Source organism: Photinus pyralis, unplaced genomic scaffold, assembly GCF_008802855.1.
Source record: "Photinus pyralis isolate 1611_PpyrPB1 unplaced genomic scaffold, Ppyr1.3 Ppyr1.4_LG4, whole genome shotgun sequence".
Lineage (NCBI taxonomy): Eukaryota > Metazoa > Arthropoda > Insecta > Coleoptera > Lampyridae > Photinus > Photinus pyralis.
In genome coordinates, this window is record NW_022170511.1 from 42,965,524 (window position 1) to 42,979,625 (window position 14,102).

The window sequence follows — 14,102 nt, forward strand, 5'->3', positions numbered from 1 at the left end:
ACTTACGTCGCTTACGGGAAGTAAACGAACCCAACCTTGTTTGCTTAGCACAAGAAAACGAATGATAGGAGAGGGATGCGCACAGCAGGAACTGGGGAGAGTGGGGATTTCTTCTTTAAACCTTGTGACATTGGCATCTAGAGAGCGTACTACATAGTAAATAATAATTATATCTTCGGACTGGACACCGAAATATAATAACTGACTGAATTTGACCATCATCGTATCTTCTACTGTTTCCGAGATCGCCATGATAGACGTTCTTATGTTAGACACAATGTATATTGATTAAATTTATTTGATACTACGTAGTTTTGGCAATTAATCAACAATATTTATCAATTACAATAATTATAAAATAATCAAACAAAAAGTAAAGTATATTTCATCTTTGTTTTGGTCCAATCATATGCGCCTGGGCTCGGGTTGACGATTTTAGTGTAGTAGGCTTTAACACATAAACGAAAAGGTTTTGGTGACTGGGGACGTTCCAACTTATAACACTTCAATTAATACCTAAAAGCATACATATAACGACAATTAATCCCTACCCTTGCGTTTTTCAATGTAACTAATAAATCCCGTGAGTTCTGCTTTCTGATTGAAAATTTTTTCTGTATTTAGCCAAGTGTAGAGGAAGGAATAACCGAACCGCTGAATTTTGTTTACTTACTGTGCTTATAAATCAAACCACGTACGCAAATAACACATTATACACACGCACATTTCATCAAATTACATTACAATTCCGTAACCCAAGTATTTTTTTCTCCCAGAGACTTGGCCCTTGGCGTACTACACTTACCAATCGTGTAAGTAGGTACCTACTGTTAGAAAATTTGGAAGAAAACACAACCCATGGTTTAGGTGTAAGCATGAAGGCATGTGCACGGTAGTTGTGAATGTTCACGTTGGTAATCAGTGTTTTAGTAGATCACAACCTTTGATAATACACCAAGAGGTAACGACAGATTTTGTACGATAATTAGTAAACGTTTGTCACCGCAATTTTCTTTTTACATAGGTTAGAACCAGCCCCCGGCTTATAAATGGGCTAAATGGGCTGTAGCCCCAGGTGCCACTTTCGGAGCGGCGGCAAGATTTGATAAATTACATTTTTCCATTATTTGCAATTTAGATCTGAGCTTGTGGATCATTTTTGCCAATATATAGCCCAGGGCGCTAAAAACATAGCCCGGGCCCTGGTTGGAACTAGCGTATAAACGTATATCATATCTCAGTTCTATTCTTAAGTAATTTTTCGACAACACAACAAAAAAAGTTTATTAATAATCGAATGCCATTAATACATTTAATGAATCCATTTGATATTTCATTTTGGGTACCTTTGGCAATCAAAACTTTTTAGCAAGTACATAATATTTATATGTGACCAAGAGAATAGTCAACGAAAAACGTCTGTCAATGTGCTAGCGCCCTATTATTTTTTCTCTCCAATAATATTTTAAAAGTAATAGCAGATGATTAATGAACTTTTGCTTGTTGTGCTATCAAAATTAAAAAAATTACATAAAAAGGGAACTGACCGCTCAACAGACGTATGATATACGTTTGTTTATACGCTAGTTCTAACCTATGTAAAGAGAAAATTGCTGTGACAGACGTTGTCGATATCTCTCGGTCTATAAGCAGCACACGTCCAACGAATGCTCGACTACGCGATATGTTTTTAACTAAAAAATAATTTTTGATGAGCTATATGCGGCATAGTGTCACAAAGTATGCAGAGGGATTTCCTCTTACTCCTCGGGCCCATTACACATGCGAACCATTTCGTGATCGACTATATGGGGTTGTTATTTTCACGTGGTAGTGACCTAACCGCAGACCTGTGAAGTCCCCATCCCTTTCCCCTTTCAACTTCGGTAGAAACTAATTTTTTTCTGACCATAGATATTGTTTCGGTATTCTTCTACATATTCTTGTAGAAAGGTCACCTTTGCCATTGTGTAAGTATTTAAACAATGCCTTTGCCAATGTGATTACGAGTACCAGTGAAGTTCTCACACTAGCTCTAGTTTTCTTGGGGCCAAACTGTTGTCATTTTCCGTCCCCGTGTTTTGGGCTGTGCATACGCAACCGATCTTAGAGATCTGGGGTGAGCCAGTTTTCTAATTGAGGTGAGAGTGATATTACACGGAGGAGAGTTTCCTTGTGAGCGATTTCAAAGATGAATTGTCAGAGACGTTATTTTAAGAACGAGTTTTCTTCAGAGCGATCTTCTGAGATAGAGACTTTCTGAACGAGAATGTTCATTGGAGAGCTCCAGTATTTCATGTGAATTCTCTACAAAATGATTTTTCTAAGAGTAACTCACCGAGCCGAATTTTATCAGAATAAGGGAAGGTTCCTGAAGAATAAGAGGAAGGCAAATTGTCTTGGAGGACCAAAATTCCCGAAAAGAAATTTTCGATGGCACCTTTGCAGACGCTAAACTGGAGTAAATTTTCTAGAGTCTAGGGTCTCGGTCATTATACATCCCCGCTCTTTTAATTTTGGAAAGGTAGCTGAAGGTTCGCCTCTTCCAAGTTAGGTACTTCCTAAAGCAATCATCCGCCCCCCATCCACTTATAACTGGGACGGAGCAAACGATGGATCTTTTATGTTCTAATACTTATAAAAGCGGAATACAACCATCCCTTCCTTGAGTTCATCGAGTAATGCAACTTTTCTCTTATTCTGAAACATAAAGCTCCGGGTTCTGACGGAAGATCGCCATCTGAGGGTTTGAGACTACGCAACTTTGATCTGTTAAGTCTTTATTAAAGGGAATTTTGGTAAACCCTTTAATTTTCACTATTCTCTCCAGGTATTAGCTCCAAAACGAATTCACGTTCTGGAAAGCTACCCTCCAAAGGATTTATCTTAAGGAAGACTAAGATTTCCTTCTATGTCTGTGACCAATTTCGCTCAGGTAAGTGCCTCTCCAAAAATTCACCTTTAAGAGAGCTTGCGTTCAGGTGGATTCGCCCCTGGAATAATAGTTCCCAGAAAATTCACTCTTAAAAGAATAACAGGATACACCAATACCAATGTCATTGGTTTCTTACAAATTTCCATTTACGTTATCTTTGCTTTAAAATCCACCTTCAACCTGCTTGTTTTTTCGGGCTCTGACGTGTTACCCGATTCTCGGAAAGCATAGTCGATACCTATCAATTTTATGAGATCGTCATGCCGGGATATGGCATCTGTTTTTTTGTCACTCTTTCTTTTGGGCTGTGTGTATATAGAGTGGTTCAAATTCGTGACTCACCATTTGGATTTCCGCGGTTTTGAAATTTTTGATTTTTTTCAGAGTATATCAATGTGTTATTGCAATTTTCATAACACGCTTGATGTAGAAGTTACAGACTTCTACTTTCTTACGGCCAATTCATACTATAGCTCAGGTGACCCTCTGCTCACGCTCCGCTCAAAATATTGTAACATGCTATTTCAATAGGAATATTCACATTCGACGGTCTGGTCACGGTCAGAACATGTTCATAGAAATACACGCTACAATAATTGACCGGACCGTTAGCGGACCGTGATCGGACCGATAATGTGAATTGGCCTTTATTTCTTGTGGACGTCGTATTGAATTTTTACGGAATAAGACAAAAAATTCATTTTAATCCATCGCCATCATAGCCATCTTGAGTCAGCAAGATCTAGTTACCCGTGGATATTTTGTTGAGAAATAAATGTAAAGCATTTGATTTTGAAATGTTTCTTGTAAATGTATGTAAAAAAAGTATAGAGTGGGACAATTTTTCTTTCTCATCCTCTATCTCAATCCATAAAAATCCAACATGGCGTCCATATGAAATAGGAAAGTGTCCTATAGCTTGACAGATTCTCCGAAAAAAAGTGCCCATGGCTTCCGGTCGTTTAAGCTAGAGAAAATGGAAACGAAATTTGACATTTTCAGTTTTTCGGTGATAAGTCACTTATTTTCAAAAAATTTAAAGGCGGTTTTTAGTCGTAAGAAGGGGCAAATTTGTCCCCATTTGCCCTAGATTATATCTGCCCCCGTTGCGGAAAAGCCAAAGGTGAGCCACACATTTGAACCATCGTGTATAACCGACTTTAGAGATGCGTGGCAAAAAAGGAGCGAATTGCGTAGGTTGAATGTTTCGGGGGAGGGCGAAATTTGTCACAGAAATAGAAGAGGAAGCTCTAGAATTGCGTAATTGCGTTTTCTTTGGGGAAATTCTTCTGAAGTCGATGATGAATCTTCTACAAGCCAATCTTGCTAGAGTGTGTTTACCTCGTGGTGGGGGCGTCTATTCATAGTAAAAAATAATAATAAAACAAGTCCTTCCCTTTGGAGAAGAGTTTCCCTAAGCCTTAACTTTCACTAGAGCGAGTTCCTGGAGAGAGAGTATTTGGGTGGACTACGAAAATTCTGTGTGCAAAATCATCGAGGGCAAATATCCATGAGTAAATTTAGTGTAGCACATCTTGAATTGTGTTACGATCGAAGTTTTATTTTTGCCCTATTTTGGTGTGAAGAAGAGCACCTCGTACTGGCCCTCTTCCTCATAATCGAGGCCAATTGGTCATGTATTGCCCCTTACTGCTGGGAAACGTAATCAGTTTTGCTACCCCTGATACCCGCATCAAAAATAATGCTGTATAGATTTTGATATACGAACCTAGCCGAACATTTTTGGGATTAGCTGTTCGAAGGACCCTTACCTTTTCCAAGCATTACTGCTTCTACATTATTTAGGTAGAATTGCTAGTGGCTTTTCATTTTGAAAAATGAAGGATGTGCTATTCGATTTCTTAGACAAGTCGCTCTGAAAATGAATTAACAGCTCATGAGCTTTCACTAAAGATCTGAATAAGTTGTATTACTAATATTTTTGCCAGCATATAATTAAGTTTCCGCTTAAAATTAGTAGACCACTGATTATATTATAGGTTTCCACAAGACTTCTGGCATTATGACTAAAACTTTTAATCCACTTGTACAGGTGTTAATAAATAACCCAATTACACAAGTTGCTGTCGTGTACTTGTAGGAGGAAGAACTGCGCAGTACTTTGTTGGTAACAATTTAACCCGAAAGGGAGCCGTGCTCATTTTAAATTGAATTTAACTTTCCCTGGCAATATTTTTGTTAATTGCAAAGAACCGCAAAACTCCTACCGTTACTTTTGTTTTCCAGCTAAATCTTATAACATTTCACATATTTCACCATTTCCCCCTGTTCGGTAGAGCCACGTTTGCATGAATAGATATTTGTTTTCTGTCACAAAACCACACACAAATGTTCTTATCACACTATGACATAGAAATATGTCTGCTTCGAATAGAACTAATTGTAAACCGCTATCTTTTAGGACTGTATCGGCGACGGTCAATTCAGAGATCGAGCAAGAAAGGTCTTCCGGTTCGAAAAAGGAAAGAAAAGCTTCGGCGGCGGCAAGATTTACAATATATAAAGTTAATAAAGCAAGTCGTAAAAAAAGAGAAAAGTCGACGGCGAAAAAGGAGAGAAAAGCAACTAAAACACTGGCGATAGTTCTAGGTAAGTTGCAACACTTCAGTTACACTAAATGTTACTAAAGCAATTTTAAGTCGGTTTCTAGTCTTATTCGTGTTAGGGCTCCGTAAAATACTATCGACGTTTTTCCCTTACAACTTTAATTACGGCGGAAATTACTTTCGCAATAGAGGTAACGATGCTTTTTTTTTAAATTTCTCCCGCGAGCGAGATTTTAGTCGCCCCGAATCCTGCAGCGAGCTTTCATTAAATTTTATTGTCGCACAAATCCACGATCATTTTCTAATTCTAATCCAAATCTGCTTAATGCTTTCCAATAAATATTAAAGAATTGAACCTCTCACGACGTATGTAAGCTGAATAATTCATAGCGAAACTTTCGCTGCTAAATTTATTATCATCCTTTGTGTCATCGTATATTAGAAATTATCCTTAATTATGGGTATTCTATTCTTTCAATTTGATACCTGGCGTGTTTTGAATTATAACATCCTATATAGGGACCTAAACGTTCACCGCAAAAGTTGAAAATTGCAATAAAAGCATTAGGTAACTTAATTCTGACGGTCAGTAGAAGGATAAAGTACAGACTCCTTATTCAATCGTAGAATGGTGGTCGACATGACAAAGTGATAATTTTTCCAGGCAGAAATTATACTGAAACTGATTCTATTCAAATTAGTAACTACTGCGCGTCCTCATGGTATATTGAAAAAATCAAACCGAAGGGCACTCTCCGTGAAAAAGTGAATTAATTTCCACTGTCGCTAGTGTGTTATAATTTTCAAGAGAATTTAATATGCTCTATTGTCGTATTTAAATATAGAGAGTATTCCATTACAAAAATGGAGGTTAGGTCCGATAACTTTTTTACCCAACCCCGTATACCTATTTTCAAAGCGGCAGATTATTTCATCATTATAAACAAACTTTTGTACAAAACATTTTTCTGTTTCCTTTTTAACTAAGAAAATATTATAGGCTCATTCTGAAATTGAAATTTTTTTTAATTTTCCCCCTTATCTCTTGAGCAAGCAAATATCTAGCATACCGTGTGCTGTCAGGATGCGCGGTGTCTGTTGTGTTAAGGTAGCATCGCACAAAAGTAAATCCTCAACAAATAGAGAATGCGGTATATGACGGTTTCAATTTCTTGGACAAGTCACTCTGAAAATGACCTTTCAGTAATGATCTGAATAAGTCGATATTACTAACACATCAATTTTTGGCAGTTTATAGTTAAAATTAGTAGACCACTGATTATGTTATAGGTTTCCACAAGATTTCTGGCATTATAACTAAAACCTGTAATCCACTAACCTGTGACACAAGCTATCATACCGTGTGCTGTCAAGATGCGCGGTGTCTGTTGTGTCAAGATAGCAATATATTCAAACAAGTATTTATTAATAAAGGGCGTGTCAAAAAATTTGTGATAAAACTGACCTCGCAATAGATTATTTTTCTTTTTCTTTAGAATTTTCACAAGGTGACCTAACCTTGCATCTGTAAACAAATTCGACTCAGTACATTTGCGGATGTGCTTACGTTCACAGCGTGCATCTGCTTTATTGTTAAGTTGAGTGACGAGTTACAAGTAGATCTACTTACCTGAAAAACGTTTTCAATTTGTATGCAAAAATAGAGTTAACGCCGACAATCGAGTGGAAATTACTTATTAAATATGAAAGCTGCAGGAAGGGGCACTTGAACGTAAAATACATATTTGCATAGGAAAAGTTTAGTGAAAACATAATTGAATTGCTCTTGTATAGCACCGGTTCGCGAGAAAGTTAAGGGCCTGGGACGTAATTCTCCTTTCTTAAAACGAAACATAATTTTTATATGGTGCACCTCGGTAGTCTGTGTATTGTTTTCTGTTACTTCGCTATTTCATTATAGTTATTTGTTTGCTATTTCACTTTAGTAGCTATAGGCCGCATTCGAGAGAATTAAATTTTATTTTCAACCTTATACGAATCTAATGTTGGCAGTACAAAATGGTAAAAGTTTAATATTGCTGTACTTCTACATCATATTATTCTCACTTCCCTATCTAACCACAGCAAATTATGCAGGGTCACCCTGTCAGGGTGTCTTAAATTGAGTAGGATAACATGGCGATCTTTGTTATTATTATATTTACAGATACAGTTAAATTGGCAAAGTTGTGTAGTTTTTGATGCTAATGGATATTCCGATGCGATATTTTGAAAAAATAATTCGTTTCGTAGATAATTGGAAACAAGTATAAATTGTGCACAACTCTTGTGCAGATAAAGCGCCTTTTTTAAACCGAAATAGCTTTTGTTTTGACATCACCAATGGATATATTTCTTGCAGAGGTCTCAATCGCCCTTTATGAGTATACTCTTCCGACAATCCGTTCTTGAGGTATAAGGAAATATACCCGATCATGATAAGAGGTCGAAGAGGAGGGCTATCGTTAGTAGAAATTAATTGCTTTCGTTGAGACCTTCAGTAGAGTACCATGAACGATAAATTAGCTCCTCCCCCCTCTCTCCCCCGCCACTCCTTACTTTGATAAAAGGACAGAAAAAAGGACAGTAGTTGGTAGAAAACGGTTCTTTCGTTGAGACCTTTAATTAGAATACAATGAGAGATAAAATTAATTTTTAAACCACCTCCCTCCCCTCAGGCCCCGTCGCTCACTGATCTCGAAAAAGAGTCGCACGGGAAAGTTATAGTTTGTACAAACCAATTTATTTCGATGAGACCTTTCATTAGAATACCATGAAGGGTAGAACATGTGTTCCCCCCCCCCCATTTTCTTCATTTTAACTTGGCACCACTAAAGGCATGCGTATGCAAAATCTGAGACCATTGGTTGTCGTATATAAAAGTTGTCCACGTTTTCTTTCAAAAACAGCATCTCAGGAAATAATTCGTGAGGGGGCCCCCTTTTAGACAGCGAAATTTGATGGCCATCTGGCACACCTTCAAGGTATAGGCTATCTACTGCAAAAAATTCCAGGACTCTAAGACCATTCCCGTAAAAGTAGTTCAAAACGGTAGAAGTGGGTCCGGACGGACGGACGGACAAAACGCAAACAATACCACATTTTTCTTAATTCTTAAAAAATGCGCTAAAAAATTAAAATCGCCATTTTTAAAAAGTTCAAATATTTTAGTAACACAGCTATCGAAAACCTACGTCCACCTTGGTGTGTTCCATGCTATTCGGCTACATCATTGGCCATATCAATTTTAGTGAGACTCTGCAGGGTGGTGTTTTTTCAGGGATAATGTTCCATTTTCTACTCTTAAACTGTTATATCGGCGCGCCGTTGGTAAATGGTAAAATACGAAATTAATTCTCGTCGCTATCTGAGACCATTATCGAGAAAGAAAATAAAATAAATTATTTGAAAACGCATTTTAATCAACATATACTCAACAAATAATTAAAGCAATACATCAATAAAATAAAAATCAACTTTAGCAAACCCGAAGAATTAGCCGCTTCATATTTAGGAACGCCCTGTATACAGGTCGATATTATGAAAGGGACGATTTTGTAAAGGTTTTTTTTACAAAATTTAGTTTTTTAAACACCCTCGAAGTACAACGGTACTCACTTGAATGCAAAATACAAAGATGTGATTAATGTATTTACAGTAATTAAGGGTAACGAAACCCGTGGATCGTGAAGTACAGACTGGTCTTGTTCCATGTTCCAAAGGATTGACAAGAAAACTCGATAAAAAATCCTAGACCCACGCGATTACACAAAATTACATAATCCCTCGGGAAATAAAATTTTAAAAATGATATCCACCCACAAATTGTAGAGCCGGGCGACTGAATTACTTTATTCAGTGCATTTTTAGCCGACATCCTAGTTTACAAGGTCAAAGAATTCAACCTCCGCTGTCCGTATTTCAACTAATTTCCCCTTTCGCAGTTCAATTTCAATTTTAGTCACAAACGCTTTTGATTTGTTTGTTTAAAATAATAATCATACAGCTCGGAATTATCGTGACTACACCATTTTTTCTTGTATCAAAGAGTAATTCTTGGCTTGTATGGAAACCACCACAAAAAAGCAAACTTAGATTTCGTGCGCCTTTCTAACCAAAAAATCTTTGGTTGTAATATTCACGAATGGCAACGCGAATTTTGGCACAAAATAAAATCCATCCTTTGAGAGTGTTCAGGGGATTAACTTAACTCTAATCTGGTATCAACCCTAATTCATACTGAAAATATAACACCACCCTGCGGTAATTTACAGAACTTAACTTCACTCACAGTTCAACGCGCATTCCTTTTCACAAAATAAAACACCCTGCGCCAATTCACGGATGGTTGACCCAACTTTACTCGCGGTTAACGCGCCTCGCCTGACAGTTCAGATTAACCACCCTCCTACTGCTTTAATTTTTTTATTGCCACCCTCGCCCATCCGATGACGCAAACCTTTTCTACTAATTTTACACAACTAATTAGGTTTCTTGATCGTCACAAATCAACTTAACGATGGAGTCAAAAATCTTGTCATTCCAGAAACACCCTTGGCCCTTGGCGATAGAGAGCCAAACTTGATAATTTCAAATGGAAACCCAATTTTCGAAACATGATGAAATTAAATGCCTCTTTGAAATCAATGGAGAGTAAAATATTTGCTTTTTAAAACGAATTTTATTAGTGATTGTACGTAGTCCACGTATATTATATTGGCAGTCTTTTCAGTTTTGAAGACGCATTGACTTTCTGGGAAGATTGCATCTTTCTGTGATATACGATATAGTTAAAACATTTTTGAGATGTGAATCATCAATTCCTCTATAGTTTTCAATAACATACCCCACTGGTATAATAAAGTTGACTAATAGAACGTGACGTTTTCATGTTTTACGATATTCAACTAGTCATCCTGTCATCGGTGCGTTCTCGGGCCAATTTCTCAGGTTAATTTGAAAACGAAAAACAAAGAGATTTTTTAAAATTCTAATATTAATGTTTTTGTAATTTATTTTTTTTAATGGGACCATCATCCCCTCCTGTTTTGTGTTTTTTAAATGGGGTCATTGTCCTCTGCTCTTTTGATTTTTGTGTGCTTTTGTTTAATGTCACTAATTGGTATGTGTAGGACCTTTGTCCTTGTTCTTTGGTTTTTTTAAAGGGATCATTGTCCACTGCTCTTTTGGTTTGTTTAAATGTAATTATTTCGGTAGCTACGAATCAATTTTTTGGGTACATCCCATGAATAGGTGGTAGTGTACACCCTTAAAACACTATACAATTTAAAATGGGCACAGTAACAATAAATCTATAGACTGCTCTAATTCTCGACCATCTTTCTTAAAAGTCGCATACGAAGTCCCCCCCTGTGTGGACCGCGCGCCTTCGGCCATCTATGGTATAATAAAGCTGCCTTAGCGAGTCATAATAAAAGTGACGTTTTCATGTTTCCATTTACATGTATGCCATTCAAACCCACCGCCGCCGCTTTACTTACAGATGCATTCACTGAATTTTGCAGTATTCACAGCTGGCTTCGCACCTTCACGTTAGTTAACGATTGGTCTATTTAACGTAATTTATTAAAACATTGCAACGAAGTTTGCTCCATAATGTTCAATGCATCTTAAGTTATAACATTAATTGCATTAAAATAATACCAAACTCGTGTTCTCGCTACAACCTTACAGTACGGAAACTGAAAAAAAATTGCAAAACGTTGACACTTTTTTTTAAGTGTTCGCGATTCCCATATACAAACACTATATACTGTTTATGTCAGTGGTAACGCATTAGTAAGTTAAAGTGCCCAAAAATTTGCCCCCTTAAGTTTAGTAAACGCAGTAAAGGGGTTTTCGGTGAAAAGGATTTGAGAGACATACAGTAGAATGATTTTCTCGAGTGCATTGTCTTCAATTGTAGCTGATCTTAGAGAGGCGCGTATTGCTTGAAAAGTGTTCATAAAAATAGGCCTCATGATTGGAATGCATCTAGATTTCCACATTGATTTCCTTGAAAAATCGTGACTGGGAAACGTTATCATTGGCCTTCCGAAACATTTTACGTAATCCATTTTAAATATTAAAGGGAAAGGGGTCAAATGAAGCAATTCCTTCCGAATCCTGCGTTGTATCTTTCTATTAATTAATCGCGCAGCGAAACCTGTATTTGACATTTCGAGAAAAATTAGATCCGATCGAGCTATCGGAACAAATCTAATTATCTACAAGTGGCGACTTAACAGACATGACATCGTTCGCTTAATTATAGCTATCGATACCTTGGACGCTTCTCATAACGATTAAGTGCCAACGGTTTTCATCTTGATATTATTCGGCACACCCCCATTTATTTCTGAGCTCAATTATTTTGAACCGAGGTGATTTGTGACGGTCTTGCGTGCCGTAACTTCATATTTCATTGACAATATACTTTATGCCTTTTGTCGGTACCGAAGTTATTTATAGTATAATTACGGATACATAGCAATTATCCCATCAACAAATGATCGCTTTTAGCACGAATTAATTCGGTATACAAGTTTAATCACGAGCATGACCTATTTCGGTCCACTTTCCTATTCAACTTTTCGCACGACAAAGAAATAGTCACTCTCGATAAAGTGTAAAGTTTTGGGGTAAAGTTTCTGGCGTGAGTGAAACTAGAATAGGCGGACCTAAACAAACAACCACTATCAATCTTGACAAATAGTCGCGAACGTTTCAATTTCTCATGTGTTAGTAATATAATAGTAATTGTTACGATTTACTTTCAGGAGTTTTTCTCTTCTGTTGGGTGCCCTTCTTCACGTGTAACATAATGGACGCCATGTGCAGTAAACTTGGATTATCCTGTCAGCCGGGAGTTGCAGCATTCTTACTAACGACGTGGTTGGGATACATCAATAGTTTTGTTAATCCTGTCATTTATACAATTTTCAATCCTGAATTTAGAAAAGCCTTTAAAAAATTAATGTTCCTTGGACCTTAAAGCTTCAATCGTTAATTTGGTTTGTTGTTGTTGCGTAGTATAATTGCTCAAATGACACCTTTCGAAGTTCTTCCGTTTATATTTCTCTGTAGGTTTAATTGCTCAATTTGTTTTCAAGCCAAGGAAACACACATATACCGAATTTATTGTTAACATATCATTAAGACGTACATTTCTTAGAGTGTATATAACTTTAATGGACACCACTACCTACCTATAGAACATTTCCGTTGTGCTTTTTAGTCCAGTCAAATAAGAAAAAATAAAAACATTAATCGGTAAAGATCTGAATTTTGGTACACATGTTCATTAGTGTTCCCCATTGGACATACTAAAAGTCCCTGTCAAAATCTGTTGCGCTCGAGACGCCATCTTGGAAAAACGGTACACTTTTCCAGTTTTTTGCCCATGTCTCGGCAACTATTACTGATACGAAGAAATAGTTTACATGAAAAATATAGTTTACTAAATTCCCTATAAAAAAGAGTATTTACGTTTTTTTTGTATCTCCAATACTTTAGCTGTAATGTCACGTTGAATGCGTCAGAACGCGTTTAGGCCCCGTATCGTAGTTATAGTAAAGAGTATGGTTACTCTTTGGTTATAGGAAGGATGCCGTCTTTTTTATGACTACACCGAAAGCTGTAAAAGCACCAAAAAATGAAAAAAATGTAAAAGCATTCTAGCAATGACAAAATGTTTCATGATACGACGTCATGTTATTTTCAAAAAGGTAAGCGAAAATGATTTAAATTGTTGGAGCCACGAAATGATTTCTGAAGCTGGAGAAGGCCGTTCTCTGCATATAACGTGCCTGCTAATGAGAGATATTTAAACCGACATCGTTATCAGACCTTCAGAAAATACGCGTACAAGGGTCAGCCGAATCTAACCACTTTTACCCCTTCGGTTACCCACTACAGCTGCAGCGGCGCAGCAACACACGTTTCGTATTAATCAGCAAGTTCAGAAATTCCGTGGATATGAAAAATCTCCCGAACTGTGGAGTTGAAGGAGAGTCCACGATTTCCTTGACCCTGTTTGGTCACTGAAGGCTTCCAGTCTACACTCAGTGCTTAACTGCTCACATTGAAGATGAAAGTTCTATTGAGAGAGAGGGAGAGAGAGAGAGAGTTTTATGAGAAACCTTTAAACGTGTCTCATACCAAGCTTGAGTGCGACGACTTCGCATATACATATAAGAAATACTGGCAGAATTTTCAATAAATTTAATGATTTGTAAAAAGTTGTAAAAAAATGTATGCGCGACTGTTTCGAGAGCTCAGGATACTTGATTCCCTATTCGATGTCGGATTATAACTAAAGTATTGGACATACAAAAAAATGTTAATATGATTTTTTATGGGCAATTTAATAAACTATATTTTTTATCTGAGCTATTTTTCCGTATCAATAATTGTTGCCGATATATAGTCAAGAATCTGAACAAGTGCTCCTTTTTTCCAAGATGGTGCCTCGAGCGCAACAGATTTTGACGGGGACTTTTAGTATGTCCAATGGGGAACACTAATGAACATGTTTACCAAAATTCAGATCTTTACCAATTAATGTTTTTATTTTTTCTTATTTGACTGGACTATTTTTT

At 37.0% G+C, this 14,102-nt stretch overlaps 1 protein-coding gene across 1 annotated transcript; it reads left to right on the forward strand.

Moving 5' to 3' along the window:
• The first annotated feature begins 5,313 nt into the window (after positions 1 to 5,313).
• Positions 5,314 to 12,720, forward strand: LOC116169156 (dopamine D2-like receptor). The gene is made up of 2 exons (XM_031485182.1): positions 5,314 to 5,545; positions 12,282 to 12,720. Exons 1-2 carry the CDS (start codon positions 5,314 to 5,316, stop codon positions 12,494 to 12,496), a joined length of 447 nt encoding a protein of 148 aa, XP_031341042.1. The 3' UTR covers positions 12,497 to 12,720.
• The last annotated feature ends 1,382 nt before the right edge of the window (positions 12,721 to 14,102 follow it).